Source organism: Archocentrus centrarchus, chromosome 3 (genome assembly GCF_007364275.1).
Source record: "Archocentrus centrarchus isolate MPI-CPG fArcCen1 chromosome 3, fArcCen1, whole genome shotgun sequence".
Lineage (NCBI taxonomy): Eukaryota > Metazoa > Chordata > Actinopteri > Cichliformes > Cichlidae > Archocentrus > Archocentrus centrarchus.
This window is the reverse complement of record NC_044348.1, coordinates 16,091,832-16,107,695: the sequence shown is the minus strand read 5'-3', so window position 1 is coordinate 16,107,695 and position 15,864 is coordinate 16,091,832. Positions and strand designations below refer to the sequence as shown.

Genomic DNA, 15,864 nt, shown 5'->3' with positions numbered 1-15,864 from the left:
GGGTCATTCATCATACTGAGAAGTTGCTGGTTCAGTTTTATGAACCCTTGGACCAAAGAGATGGAGAACATCATCTGTCTATACAGTAGTCAGGTAAGTTTAAAAAAAAAAAAGTTATTTTCAACTTATAGACACCACATAATTTACTAGCCTGTACCCAATTCTATCTCTGCTTGCGGTTCCTGTCAAACCAAGTATCAGAATGAGGAAGAAAGGTTAAGGGACTCTCAATGTGGCATAGTTGTTGGTGCTTGACTATTTCAGGAACTGCTGATCTACTGGGATTTTCCCGCACAACTATGGTTTACAGAGAATGGCTCCCAAAGGCAGAAAGTACTCAGTGAGTGGCAGTTCTCTGGGCAAAAATTCCTGGCTGATACAAGAGGTTAGAGGAGGCAACAGCAGCTCAAATAACCACTTATTACAAGCAAAGTTTGCAGAAGAGCATCTCTGAACACTCACTGTTTGTGTGAAGTTTGCAGAGCAAGGACATTTCTTAATGTTCATTAGCATTTAACCACATCTGGTCAATCTTACCTCTGGAGGGCATCATCTCCTGGATCCTGTTAGGCTCTTACATAAACCTTCAACAGATCTTAAAATAATGCATCAAATATAGAGATTTTTTAAAATGTTTATCTTTATTTTATGATTTTGTTTTATTTTTAAACAACAATTTCAAGCTTTGCACATAAAAGATTTTGACCACAACAGCCTGAGCTCTGCTTAATATCTTGGCTGCGGGAGGAGCAAAACATCACAAATCAGATCCAGCCAATGACTACATATCCCATGACAAGAATCAAAGACATCTGAGAGGAGTTCAACTGGAGATCATGAGACTAAGTGGCGATAACTGATTTTCTCCATGACCAGAAAGATGTAATCTCTCCTTAGCGAGTCGTGTATCCTTCCCCAAAGCCATTTAGCAGTTAGGCCACCCGAGAGAATCAAAATCTAAAATATCACTGAAATAAAACCTGTAGGAAAACAGTGACACCATAAGAGTGCTCAGCAAAACCATCAAATTAAGATACAATAATATTGTAAATAATAATGTTAGTAATAAATTTTTTTTTACAGATTTTTTTCCCCAAACAAAAATAAATTCCTTCCTTTGGTCAAGTAAAAAAAACAATGAAAACAAAAGTGAAGTCTTCCTTTCACCAGTCTTATGTTCCTTGTGTTTCTTTTCCTACAGTCATCCAGGTTCTTGAGGCTCTAAGGCTGCAAAGGAGGTGTCAAGGCAATATGGTTATGGTGCCCCTAGCGCTCCATGCTGCAGCATGCTGGGAGTAGGACTAGAAGAGTAAGAGAGGGGCAGAGGCATTGAAAGAGGACCAGAGTGTCCTCAGACAGCAGGTGAAGGTGCATCAGGATCAGGCTCGTTGCTGTAGTTGTTGCTGTAGTGGTTTCCACTGGGTGGGTGATTAGGCAGGATATCCAGTTCATCCACTTGGGGGCCAGGGTGCATCACCACCAGCTGGTCTTGGGGGATGTCGGCTGCTGCTGCCGCCAGGTTGGTGATGGATTTGGACTTAACGCACTGGAAATCCACATGTCGGCTTTTACCCTCCTCCTTTTCCCAGGACATTCGGATGAAGGGCCTCTGGACGTAGTTGTAAATGACCTCAGGACGACCACCTGGTCTTTTCTTGACTTTCTCTTTATAAGTAGGGTAACCTGTCAGAGAGGTCAGAGGTACCACCACCATTGACTCAGTTCATGTTAACTTTTGTTAACAGAATACAAAAAAAAAAAAAAAAAAAAAAAAAAAAAAAAAAAAACCACCACAAGTATCAGATTACTTGAATGTAATCCTGATACATTTACTTTTTCTGTGACAAGCGTTGGGTTCCAAATGAATTAATTTTATTTTGATCCGTTTCATAGTTAAGGTATATTTGTTCTAATGCCTACCACAGTCGTTTCATTTGCTTGCCCGCCACTTCAACAAGCACCAATAAATGATGCCTTGTTATGTGATGTTAACCATCTTCTAGAGGTCACACAGACATATTTGAGCTTGTTTTTTCATTTCACTATCTGTATGACAAATGCTGGCCAAATAAGCACCACTTCAAATGCATGCTCATGCATTATACAGCAGTCATTAGGAAAATCTTTGGCCTGTTTTGCTTTAGATTGTCATTTCTAAACATTTCAAAACCCCCAAATGTTGCTCATCAGAGAATGAAAAAAAGAAAAGAAAAAAGACATCAATATCTGTTAGTGAAAACTTCAGCTCACCTTCAATGCCCAGCCTTATTTTCTTCAGACCCCGCTCTTTTAAAACTGATTTGGCAACATCTCGGTTCTCGATGTACTTGAAGAATCTGTACAGTTTTGTGCTGTAAATAACTACAAGGACAACACAAACAAGGTTGCTTATCATGTATTTGTGCTCTCAGACATGTGCCTGTGTTCTACATTAGTGGGCACTCACTCTGCGAATATTCTTCCCCCATTTGCGGTGGATATTCTTCATCCCAGTCCACCACATCATCATCAGTAAGGACTACAATGTGACATTCCCTCTCTCCGCTCTGAGCACTGGCCACCATCAGAGGCAGAACCATTTCCTCGAGGTAAAACTCAAATTGACGCCGAGCCCCATCATTGGACAGCTCATGCATCAGGGCACCTGTTAAAGAGTAAGAAGATATGAATTTAAAGTGCAGTGCTTCAAGTTTTCCACCATAAGCTTAATCACACAGGTAAGATAAGGTAAGCCAAAACATACAACTGAAACAGGTCATCTGCTTTACTGTTACGCAAATGGACTTCATCTTTCTCCACAGAGCAATTTCAGAGGTGCTTTTATAAATACTGAATTCCTGGTTTAAAGGCTAGTGTCAGTTTAGGATACTGTCTTGTAGTTTTAAGTTCAAACAAATAATTTATAGGTAAGCAAACAACCACCATGTCCTTGCCTCCATTTCAACAAAGTACTGCTGCAAAACATTCAATATTGATGAACAAAAGTTGTTTGAGTTCTGTCCAGTCTTGTGCAGAAAAAGCCATAAAAACCACCACTAAAACATGACAAATCAAATCTGTAGTCATCTTTTCCCAAATAGTCAAGAAGGAAAGAAGACAAAATGTCACACATGATACAACTTATGTCCCTGAACTCACTTTCACATGTGGATTTGAAACTTTCTCTTTTTTCATTCATTAGACAGAAATGATTAAAAATGTAAAAGTAAAAAATAAAAAATGTGTGCCATATAAACAGCATGTAATTTTGGTTAATTATTCACCATTTTTTTATATCCATCATGTGCACTTTTTTGGCAGCAACTTTATAACTGGGAAAATTGCTTCTTTTAAAAGCTTTTTTTAATCCAAAATCAGAAATGCTCACGAGTTGGTGATTAAGCTCAATTAGCCGCAACACTGTTATTTTTTTTATCTTGTTACGGCTTACAAAGTGACAAGGCAGTGAGCCGTCTCAGTGATCACGATACTCAGCACTGAATCCGTTTATGTGCAACACCAACAGCTTCAGTGCCCCAGAGGAAATACTCACTGAGGTCTCTGCATTTGATGGTGCTGTAGTCAAAGGAAATGCATAGATAGTCACACGCCTCACGCAGCTCTGGGATGGAGATTCCATCAGGACAACGGATTATCCCAGATTTGTAGTAATCCTGCCAATTGGAGAGAAATCACAAAAAGGAAATCATTAAAAACACGAAAAACACTGTTTATCCATTATCTTAAAACATACAATAAAATGTGCAAAAGATTTTTGAAAAATAAAAATCAATAAAAACCTGTCAGTAAAACTGAACCTGGTCATTTCTAACACAAGGTCCAGAGTTTCAAATGTCAGAGAAGTCACCCATTACCGAGGCTGTTAAACTGTTACAAGGTGCATTCTTAGCTGGCCAAAGGTAACATGTCATTTTTCCAAGGAAATAAAATGCAGCAGATAACAGTAAATGTCAAGCTGTGAATTAAAACTCAGGTTCAGATCAGTCAGATTTGCTTTGTCATTCCAGCCTCATATACACTTTATATACCTGAACGGCCTGCAGCAGTTACACACTGTGCTGCAGTTGCTGTAATGTTTCTGGTGCACTTCAGATGAATCAGACAACAAAATGCAGCCTAATGTAATCGGGCCTTTTGAAAGAAGTCACCAACTGCAGCTTTCTCAGTAACTACCGTGTACTGCTCACTCACCATGTCACAAAGTAAATCCAATTTTCCAGTATGCATCTACTTAAGAGTTTAACATGAGCAATCTGTTGCTAGTTAGAATGTAATGCAAGCAGTACAAAACAGCTCATGCTGGGAAATGCTATTTATTCTACCTAAATTATGGTTATTATATGTTTTTTTTTTATTTCAACTATCCGGCTCCAGTGCACCCGAACTGTATTGCACTGTACTGCATATACCAGAAGCACCAGTATAATAGCCTAAATTTAATGCATTACATGAATTTTTCAAAATACTGCTATACCAGTGAACGGGCAAAACATGTGCCATGGCTTTAAGTGGTTTAAATATTCTGTAGTATTGGTCATTAGGAGTGATGAAAAGCATACCGCCTGTATTAACTGAGCACCCTAATCATATGGATCAACTACACTAACAGAAGGCAACAATTAATAATCTACAACTAACTTTCTTCAACATCAATGTAGGAACCAAACAATTTTCAACACTAATAACCACACATTTACAAAAAAAAAAAAAAAAGGTCACATTGCTGAACAGCATACTGTGTAAGTCTAGTTAATAGGGCTGCAGCTACTGATTATTTTAGTAATGGGATATTCTATCAATTACCCGATCAAAAAGTTAGAAATACTTTTGTCTAATTCTCACATTAGTAGAGTTCTCACAGTGTTGCATCTCTTGGATGGGATAGATTGGGTGTGTGTATGTGTTTTGTTGTGTGTGTGTGTGTCTGAGATTTGTCCTGTGCTTTGATGCAACATTTCTTGCTGCAGAAAACAGACGTTAATAATAAATGTTAGTAATAATTTAGTGTCCAACCCAAAAGCCCCAGGACAGTGGCTCAGTTTTATTTTTTTATATTTTTAAACATAAACATAAAACTATATTAATACCATTTTATATTAATCTAAACATGAAAAATAATGTTTCTAAAGCCTTGAAATAAATATGGTCTAGTACCCACAATGCCCCCCTTTAGACTCACCCCTGCTTGTTTCAGTTATCACTGCGATATAAAGCAGGATGGCTGCTGACAGCCTTCAGTAAGCTGCCCGATTTAAACATTGTGTCAGACTAAGTTAACAATTTATCGGCATATTTTACTGTAACTTCTGTAGCTCTACTGTAGATTTTAACTGTGTAAAACAAACAGCAGTGGATGGGAGCAGCTACAAAGTTTGTTGATCAGGTGGTTTGAGACAGACTCCAACTTTTTCCCAGAAAATTTTTTAATGGTGATTACAGGAACACAGGCTGCTGTTTTGGACGCTAGAAAATCGTTTTCTTTCACTTCACCTGAGCTCACCGTCTCAGTAACAGCTTCGCCTCTTTGCTCTTCACTGTGTACACAGAGTCCACGTCAAACTATGACAGCATCATCTTTGCTGCTGCTGTTGTATTATCGGTTTTTTTTCTTAAAAAAGCTGCTTGGGCTTAATGTTGTAATATTAAATCCGTTTCTACTGCAGGTCTCTTTTTAGTCACAAATGTGTTTAAAACACGCTTATACGTTAACACCTGAGTGCTACAGAGTTTAAACAAAGCATGAAAGCAAAAAGTTTGCAGAGGATTTTTTTTATAATCGAGTTTTCTGATGAATTGTTGCAGCTCTACTAGTTAACCAGGTATCATGAGCGTGTGTTGACAGGTGCCAGGGACTCTGTAGTAAAGACAGAAATACAGACATACCAGAAATACAGCAAAATAACATGTGACCAGTAGAGGAGCTATATTTCTGAGCTTCAAAAAAGAAAGAAAGAAAAAAAAGACGACTTGTTTTCTGGCTGCACTGTGTCAGGGACACACACACACACACACACACACACACACACACACACACACACACACACACACACACACACACACACACACACACACACACACGGTGAGGTAAGGTAAAGATAATGTGTTTCTCAAGGATAATGGATGTGATTTGTGCCAAAAAATTTGGAAGAATAAATCCAAATGCAGTTTGATACAAACTCCATTTCTGCTGTGGAAACATTAATGACTAAATGCTGAGTCTGTTTAAAAACCACAGCAACAAAAAATGGGGTTACAGCCAACATAAAAGCAGTAAAGGCAGCCTGTTAAGGACTGACTCTATAGTCCTAAGTCCAATATTTAATTTTGGTCAACATAGCTTAAGAGTAGATTTTTATTGATTTGGTTGTGTTGTTTTATTTATAATATATTTTCTGGGATTTTTATTGCAGTAGGACAGTGGAGAGGAGACAGGAAAACCAGAGGAACACATGCAGTAGATGGCCTCAGGACGGATTCGAGTCCAGGTTTCTACATTATCCTTGCAGCATATGGGTTGCCTGCTCTACCCAATGAGCTAAAACTGTGCCCCAATTACGTACATAAATAAGGGAATGTTAAAGAGAAACTAACCAGAATTGCTCTGAAAACTGTCGAGCTAATGCCCTCAGCCACTTCGTACTCCCCCTTCTCGTTGGGCCGTGTGAAATTATGTTCTCTTCCAGATCCAAACATTCTGTAATAAAGAAACTTTGGTTTATTCATTCAACTCAGAGATCTTTACTTATATCCATGAATTATTTCATTTTTATGAAAAAATACTTTCAACTGTTTTAGCTATAATAATTAGGGTCAAAATATACTTTACCTCCCCAACATGGTATTGGGTTGTGCAGTGAAGATGGAAGGATCCACTACAAAGCGTGTGTTGTCAACAATCAGAGTGACTCTCTCTGAAGTTCGAATGTTTCGGTTTCCAACTGTGCCACCTGCTCCTCCCTCCTTAGGATTCTCATAGACAAAAACCATTTCTCCAGCTGCCAAGCTTTTGAAGGTACCTTCGGTGCTGGACAAGCTACTGTTGCGACTGCTCACCACACCACTGCTGCTGGAACCGCTAGGTGAGACTCTCTGAGGCCGCGGACTACTGGGCCTCGATGATGAGCCGCCATCTCGATCACGATCTAGACATGGGTGGATGGAACAATGAATCACCAAGGAGAATTTCTCTTTGAGCTTATGATGCAAATTACAAAACACCCACCCAGTTAGAATGAAATACTTACATCACAGGTCAATGTTTTTATTTGCAGCTTAAATTTGAAGGTTTTTGTATTTCTTTGTTACATACAATATAAAAACCAAGAAGACTAAAGAGGGTCCAACTCATAAAATTTATTATCTAGACAGTCAAACTCTAAACACAAGCAGGTGGATAAGCATTGCCTTGATGTGCTCATAGAAAGGACAGCAGACATAAACCATGTCTGAGCTGTAACTTGATAAATGCAGTCAGCTGTTTAACAGTGCTTGCCAAGAGCTGCAGTACTCTAACATGACATCCATATAAGCCCTCTATTCTTTCCATGCACACTCACCACTGTTGTGTTGGCGGGTGGGTGATGTGACGTTGCGAATGCAGGGGGTGAGCTGGCCTTCTCTCTCATGCGAGGAGTCCCTGGAGCGATCGCTGGAGCGGCGGCGGTCACGTGAGCGGTCACAGCCTCCGCTGGCACCATGAAGGCTCATCTTCCTATATTCTTCCTTCACTCGAGATGTGCGGGCCTGGCTGCTGCTTTTTAAACACAAAAACATGTGTAATGCACCTCCTCCTTCTCTCAAGGCCAGATCATATTTGTATTTCATAGTTTTATGACACACATGACCTGGATTTACTCAACATGGTTGTTACAGTTTTTACCCTAGGTTATTTGGCCAATAAAAAATTATAACTGCTCCAACAACAAAAACCAGACCAACCAGATTCTACTTTAATAAAGCAGCGGCATCGAGCACATCATGTACTGCAGTTAAGTGTGGCTTGATATTTAATCTGACACAAAAACTTGTGTGTGTGTGTGTGTGTGTGTGGGGTGTTAAGATAGCCCTAACCATTTATTTCTGAAAGACTAAATCTGCTTCCAGTCAAAAACAACAATAGTAAAAACATTCATAAACAGAAGGAACACAGCTGTAGGGTAAAAATGTTTACTCGAACCTGTTAGCCATTACAGGTACATCACAACCCTGAGGCTCAGCACACACAAGAGTTTTTCCTGCATACCAAAAATGTTTGCCAAAGGTTTTGACCTTCAGCCAAAGGAAAATCCCCGGGACAGTGGTGGAAACATTTTTAACCACCGTTTTAAACTTACTTAATTTTATACACAACACGTCCAGAAATAACCACAAACTCCATAAACTTCTATTAAGCATGGTAATACAGACTCACTGCCACAACTACTTGACCAAAGTTCTACAGGAAAATTACCTTAAAGAGTAAAAGACTAAATTTTTAAGCAGATAAGATAAGGTTAACAGATTAGTTAACAAGAAAGAAAGGAAAGGTTGTAGGACCAGGCCCCAAGCTCCATGTGGTAGTCAGCAATCCTTTATTCTTCGGTAAATATTCACCTATTCATGACTTTTCATCTTTACCATATACAGATAAAAATATATATATATATAAAACCAAGTGGAATTTTGAGCCTCTAGCTAATCTCAAACCAATGGGCACTTAACTCCATCACATTTCCAGTTATTACAAAAGTTAAATATCTGTAACAAAGCAGCTTTGCTATGTAGGCTAACACTTCCCTCTAATATAACGCAATCATTGAGTTAGAGGAAAATCTTCACCACTGAAACAAATAAAAGGGCACTACTTTCACAGGGGTTACGTCTGTCACTTTATACAAAGCAGTAACCACGTAAAAGACACATAAGTCAACCGATACGTTTCACTTTGATCCCTTATCATCCTGTGGTTAAAATAAATGACTGACCGATGTGAAGGAGCATCAGCATTGTTCCTACAACAGGGCGTACGACACTGTTGGTGTGAACTTTCTAACTCAATACACTTCCACCTGGCTCACCTCGAATACCTGCAAAGTTTCTGAGGTCGGCTCGCTGTTTTTCGTTCCCAGATTTCAGTGTCACTGGAATTGCTGTCATATGATGGCAGACGAGCTGCCATCACCCGTACAGGGGGGAGTCCGGTCTGGATCTTTCACCGTTCATAATCTGCTCAACAAATGGCGAAATCAACAAGTCAGTTTGATTCCCTGGTTAGCCCCTTTGTAAATCACAGCTAGCTGCTGTCGATTAACAAAATAACTAATATGTGCTGCCGAGTTTGATGTAAACGAAGATCGATGACCACGCTTATCGTTGATATCAAATTAAACGTTGTCAACGTTGCTTTGAGACGAGTTTGCTGTGTTAGCGCAGCTAACTAGCTATGCTAACACAGCATTGCGAGCTAAGTAGCTTTAGCAGCATTACTAGCGGCACGTTACAGCAGTATTAGAACAATATTCCGAAATGGCGGTGTGGCTAGTACACCTGTCCCAAGAGTATTCCCATACACGCTTGGATACAGGCAGATACAACAAAAAATATACAAAAAAAGCTACCTTTCTGGCTACGGTTTCCGCTGCAGTATAATCCTACTCACTTGCCAGCTAACCAGCCAGCTCCTTTCAAAACACTCACCCAGCTGACGTGCGACGTGACGACCGTTAATGGCTCGACGTGCTGACGCACTCAGAACTACACATTAAAGCCCAAGCAGCGCACGCTGATCAGATTAACCCTGTCTGAAAAGTTTAAGAGCTGAAAATTTAAAATATGATAAAGGTGATCGACCTGTTTTCAGCAGCGGGCAGAAGGAGTTTTACTTTTTCCAAAAAATTTTTTTTTAAAAAGGAACAGAAAGTTGACCGAGTCCTCTAAATGTCCAAATGTCGCGATATGTTGGAGTGTTTTTTTTTTTTTTTTTTTAATTCATAAAGTTTGCTTTATTTATAAAGATGCTAAAACCGATATTTAAATTAGAGACTGAAGCAAGGAGGAAATAAAATAAAATGATAAATAAGGCACACAACCAACTGTATTATCCCCCCCCCCCCCCCCCCCAAAAAAAAGGAAAGAAAAGGAAAGAAAAGATATTTGACTATTCTAATGTAACTTAGCCTGTGTGGAATATTGAGAAATGATACAACTGAAGAATATAATTACATCTATGATTAAAACATCCGTGTTGGATATGGCAGAAATAATATAGTCAAGTAGATATTTAATGTGAGAGAACAAGACAAAATGAATATATAGTCATCAAGTTACACTGGCCAGCACTGAGCTTCTCTACTTTTTTATGACCTGTCTATTGCATAGTTTGAGTTAAGATAGCAGAATCTAACAAAAACATTAAAGATGAATTAAAAATAGAAGAAAACATAACTGTTGATAATTCTAACGAGGCATACATTTGGTCTGCAGTCATGTTATGGTCACAAACACTGATTAATAAATCACATAAAATGTGTTTTAGTTGTCAGTAGTCTGATACCACAGTGCTGCTTTGTCCAATTATTTGAAAGATCTCTAATGGGATGAGGAAAAACCACACAACTTACCACACAAATCTTTGCAAAGGAAATTGTAAAAAAAAAAAAAAAAAAGCCAAAGATGATAGTTACAGTAGCAAGGATAGTTATTCAAAGATCTGGTGAATGGGTTGCAGGTTCATGGCACACGGTACCTGGAAACGTCTGAAGGAATTTAATTCAGCAAAGAGCTACTTTAAAGAAAGAAAGCTCTCTTAGTTCAGATAAATGAATATTCCCTCTATCTATCTATCTATCTATCTATCTATCTATCTATCTATCTATCTGAAGCAAAACTACCTTCAAAAAGAATTAACGTCATTCACTACTATTTAAACAACATTAATCAAATTAGTGGTTTCATTTAAGATAGACATCAACTGGATTCTAATCTTTAGTACTGAAGATGGATGATGTTGTCACCAGTTACTCCTACAGATCATTTTTTTCAATCAAGCATTACTAGAATATTACTAGAATATAATTATATGGACACATAAAAGAGAAATAGATTCTGTCACCTGACAGACATATTAGAAATAGCCAGACTTTAAAGGAGATTTTGTAGAGTAAGTTGCTACACAAAGAATATGCAACAAAAAAATATGCAATGCATTGTATGTAAAGCCACGTATGTAATGTATGTAAAGACAAGCTAGCAAACACAATCCAGAAATTGTTGACACAAAAGGCATGTAGGCTGAGTTGTGGTATAGGTTACATCTTGCAAAGTTACACGTGAAAGAGATCAATACCTTAAAGTGAGAGTGAAGTACAGCAGTTCAAAGAGATCTCAGAGGTTTTGAAGAGGCACTTTAGAGAAATCTGCCGTAGAAAGTTAAAGCAGAAAAATCTAACTTGCTCTTCAGGACATACAGTATAACTCTGAAAGTAATTACATAAAGGCATACCTATAACGTGCATGAGAAACAGTACACATAGAACATGTAAGACTAGACATTTTATTGGTCCTTTACAATAAACATTAAACATTTTTAAACAGCAATGTTTATGGTGAGGGAGAGTAAGAGGAAATTTCAAACTTTTTCTTTCCCATTTGGCCTGAGATATTGACTGTAGTAGTTGTAATCCTACTGATAGACATTACAACAGAATGTACAAAAAATAAAGGAAAAATAAATATTTATCATTCAAGCAAGAAATGAAAAGAAAATAGAATAGAAATAAAAAAAACCTATAAAAGCATAAATAAATAATAAAGCATGGATAAATAAATGCATAAATTGACAAAATTAGTAAATAATTAAAAAAAAAAGAAAAAACATATAAAATAACACCTAAAAAAAAGGCAGATTCTTAAATTCTGCATGGGGATTTTGTTATATAGCTATATGGTAGATTAAATAGCTTTTATTTGTATAATCTGTATAACCTTCTAGATTTTCGATCCAAAAATATCATATTGGAGAAGATTTTTTATAGTTCTTGCTTGTCTGTGTTGTGGTTTCGAGCCAGCCACGATTATTCCCTTTAGCTTTTCCTGGAGCCACTCCTGCCTTTCTCCCACTTGTTTGTGTTCCCGAACGTTGTGCATAAGCTGCACCTCACTGATGGTCCTCTTTCTGCACAAATAGAAAATACCAAAGGTAGAATTATAGGATCAGTTAATTTTTTATGCTAATTATGATTAATTTTTATCGCAAAGATAATATTTCACAGCGGGAAGCTGAAGAATTTACCTCAGTGGTTTAGATTCTGTGTGGAAGCTCCAGAGGAAGATTATCAGAACCAACATTTCTGAGCACCGGAGTGAAAACATGTTGATTTTACTGAAAGAAATTAAATAAACAGTTAGGTATTTTACACCTGCCTAGTATAAAAGCTGGGGTATTTTTAACAAATATTTGCAACTGTGCAATGATCTATTCAAAGGCATATTCACTTTCATGTCATTCTTACCAGGTCTTGTGTCCTTTTATCCAAGAAAAAAGTAGAGCTGGTAGTGACAGGACTGTATCAGTCTGGGGAAGAAGTCAAACTTGTTGATCAGTGTTTTGCGTTTGGAAGGCGCTCTCCTTTATATACAGTGTAGCCCTCCCCTGGTCATCAATGAGCCATTTTCACTGTTGATGCTGATGTCACTTTTCCAATGCATCAATGCGAACAGGCATCTGCATGACACCAGCTCTGCCACAATTCACTACTAACACAGCTTTCAACACCTCTGCAAAGGGGCCTGCTTGCCACACTGTTTTTGAACATGCTCCATTTTCACCCTTCATCCTGAATACACGTTTGTTATGACATACAGGCTATGTGCAAACACTTTAGCAAACAAAGCTCTTTATTGGCTGGGATATCTCTAATTGTATATGCCTCATGCAGCGGGACTGCAGTGAAAACATATACTCTCCGAAATGGCAGTGACTGTCAGGCTTAATTTATTAGCAGTACAACTTATTTTATGGTTCATCTCATGCAAGCTCTTAAAGTTTGCAGAGAGGTGCAACTGCACCAGGCCACAGACATCCAGTATTCAGCGTGTTTAATAGAGCTCTCTGAAGAGAGATCCGTGGCTGTTTCATGCATAATGTTCATGCAGGTGCCAGCAGTGCCTCCTTGACTGAATTCCCACAGATCTAACATTTCTTCTGTGCTTTCCAAACTTGCAATTACTAACCCCAGTAGAACCTGTCAAAAATAACTTACATCAGCTAAGATCATATAGCTTCATCTTCATCAAAAGCATAGATTATTTATTTATTATTATAAAACTGTCTGTAGAATTTATGATTTTTAATTTTTTTTTTTAATTTCCTTTAATTAAAGAACTTGGCTGTAGAAGGTGGCATAAAGCTGTTGTGCATGTATAGATTCCACAGTGGTTGCAACTATAGCTTTACTCATGACATTGAAGAGGACTGGACATTTGAAAAACATACAGTTAACATCCTTTTAAACACTTTGCAATGTATGGGTTATGGATAACCTTGTCACAGTGTCCCAAGGTGCATTAGGTAACCATGAAAGATGTTTTCTAAATGTGGCAAAGGAATGGCTATGCCATGACTGAAGGAATAGGTGTCACAAAAGGACCTATAGCTTTCTGTCATTTAACTTTCCAGCAAGATGCAATCTATGCACAGCGTGCTGTAGCACACTTTCAAGTTACATGACAGAATTTTCTGCAGCTTTGGGTTGCATTTTTTACATTTTAAAGGGGTTTTTTCATAAACCATTAATGTTTGTATACTGATTTGTATAATGTGGAAATAATGCCATATTCAAAAGCTGCAGGTTAGTTTGATTGTATCACACCACGTGAAGTCAGTTCACAATGTACCATGATCAGAATTTGTGATTATCTCATATACTATTGAAACCTAATTAAGTCTCAGATGTACTACAAAAGCTCTAAGATGGAATGGAGACAAAACAGATACATCACAGAAATCAGGCTAGTATATCTGGCTCAGGCCAAGTATATGTGGGGCCGTGTACATTTCTGTGAGCTCTCTGCAGCATGCTGTAAAACTGCACCGAGAACCACCTGTGGTTTCGACTGGGCTAGATTTTTTGCACATGCGTATTATGCTCAACCAAGCTCCTCTCATTACCTCATGTGGTCACAATGTGAGCCATCTAAGTTATGGTATGCTGCCAGGGTGCCGAGAACTTGACAGGGATTGATGGGAAGAATTGCATGCAAATCATTAACTTGGGTCACCCCCATGTGACAAAGAAAGTAACATACATAAAATGACTCATCTCTTTGAACTACAGTATATTTAAACGTGTTGGCTGTAAATAGGCCTGACATATTGGTTCTCAGCAAACTGTCATTGATTTTCGAACGGCTGCATTCATCAAGCCCTGAGTTCAGGCGAACGTTGCTAATAATTTGGAAGAAAATACAATCTAGTTAAAATAACAGAAGCCAATGTGTGAAATATGTTAATGTGTATGCAGCAGAGGGCAGATTGATTTCACTGGCCTCTATATTGTATCTTTAAAGGTATGGAAGGGTACCCAGGCCATATAAAGCTCTCCCCGACGTCTATAAATGGACTTACTTTTTTCATGAAATGAGGTCACCTCGCTCAAAGATATCATGTAACGAAACAGGATATATTTAGATGGTTGACATCATCCTACTTTGCTTTTGAAGCCAAACAAATGCATAGAATACATATTTTATTCATGCCGATTGGATAACAGTTTACAGCCTATGAAGAGGGCAGAGTCCAGCGCCGCAGTAAATCTTTCAGATGTGCGTCCATCCAAGTCTTCTTGGAGCTGCTCAGCAGTTTATTTGCCAAACCAAATGTTTTTTCCTCCATGAAACAGGTTTGCAGGGATACACCAGTCGTGTCAGTGCCATTTTATGTGGATGCCCACACTCACATCAATCTATCACGCATCTTTGCAATGTCCATTTGACTACTCAGCACAGGTGGTGGTGGTGTCAAGTTAGTAGTCAGTATCTTCTGACTGTCTGAACATAAGGAATGTCCTACAAAGAAAGAACCCACCTGGATCGGACTGGCAGTAAACTGGTCAGTTTTTCCAGTTTTTCCTTATTATTATTATTATGATCATCACTGTTTTTCTCATAGACAACACAATTATTGTCAGTAGAATCAATTCACATTAGCTTATTAAAATATATTGTCACCAGTTTTGGTAGGCTGCACTATTCCATTTATTACCAAAACCTTGTGTATATTTTTATGATAATTTGTACCAAATGTGGCTGGACATATTTAGGGCAGTTTGTGAGTTCAGCTTGAATTTAAATAAAGCTTAGAAGTTTATGCTTTGTACACTAAACATCACGACCTTTTAGGACATTACTATGTCCTCAGAACAAATTAAGATAACTGATTAAAAAACAAACAAACAAAAACAATAAACAGTGAGTATTAATCAAAAGACATTCATATAGAACATGTAGGTGTGTGAAGCAGTAGGCAAAGAGTCTGTTACTGCTTAGTGACCAGTTTTTGTAAGATCTTTATTCATTCAGAGGAAATTTGACATTTATGCATGATTTTTTTCTGGTCATGCTCTTTTTGGTAGTTCACACAGTTATACTTTCAAACCTGGGAGCTCCCCAGCAGTAAAGCTTTATCATCCCTAAAGTTTTATTTAAAGCAGCTTCTGAGGAGTCACCTTGCTAAGAATCGCAGTAGTTTATTATTATTATTATTTTATTTATTAATTTTTTTAATGTAGGGGTATTATACATACAATTACATACACTGTAAAACAACAAAAACAAAAGTTCTTAACCTACCATGTTTGTGTGTTTTTTGTTGCTGCTGTTGTTGTTGTG

The 15,864-nt window shown here is 38.0% G+C and overlaps 2 protein-coding genes across 7 annotated transcripts; both read right to left on the bottom strand.

Annotated features, from left to right (window-relative positions):
- Positions 1-618: 618 nt before the first annotated feature.
- On the bottom strand, positions 619-9,837 carry btbd10b (BTB (POZ) domain containing 10b). Of its 6 annotated transcripts, none has more exons than XM_030726260.1 (9): positions 9,597-9,837; positions 9,066-9,204; positions 7,557-7,753; positions 6,827-7,142; positions 6,592-6,694; positions 3,533-3,653; positions 2,447-2,644; positions 2,251-2,361; positions 619-1,683 (listed from the first exon to the last, which is right to left on the bottom strand). In XM_030726260.1, exons 2-9 carry the CDS (start codon positions 9,155-9,157, stop codon positions 1,352-1,354), a joined length of 1,470 nt encoding a protein of 489 aa, XP_030582120.1. In that variant the 5' UTR covers positions 9,158-9,204; positions 9,597-9,837; the 3' UTR covers positions 619-1,351. The 6 variants fall into 6 exon arrangements, with proteins under 6 accessions (XP_030582120.1, XP_030582121.1, XP_030582118.1 ...); XM_030726261.1 differs by having other exon boundaries at positions 7,557-7,750; XM_030726258.1 differs by having other exon boundaries at positions 9,057-9,204; positions 9,676-9,837.
- Positions 9,838-11,964: 2,127 nt separating this feature from the next.
- pth1b (parathyroid hormone 1b) lies at positions 11,965-12,348 on the bottom strand. Its single transcript, XM_030726265.1, has 2 exons — positions 12,269-12,348; positions 11,965-12,151 (listed from the first exon to the last, which is right to left on the bottom strand). Exons 1-2 carry the CDS (start codon positions 12,346-12,348, stop codon positions 11,965-11,967), a joined length of 267 nt encoding a protein of 88 aa, XP_030582125.1.
- Positions 12,349-15,864: the final 3,516 nt, after the last annotated feature.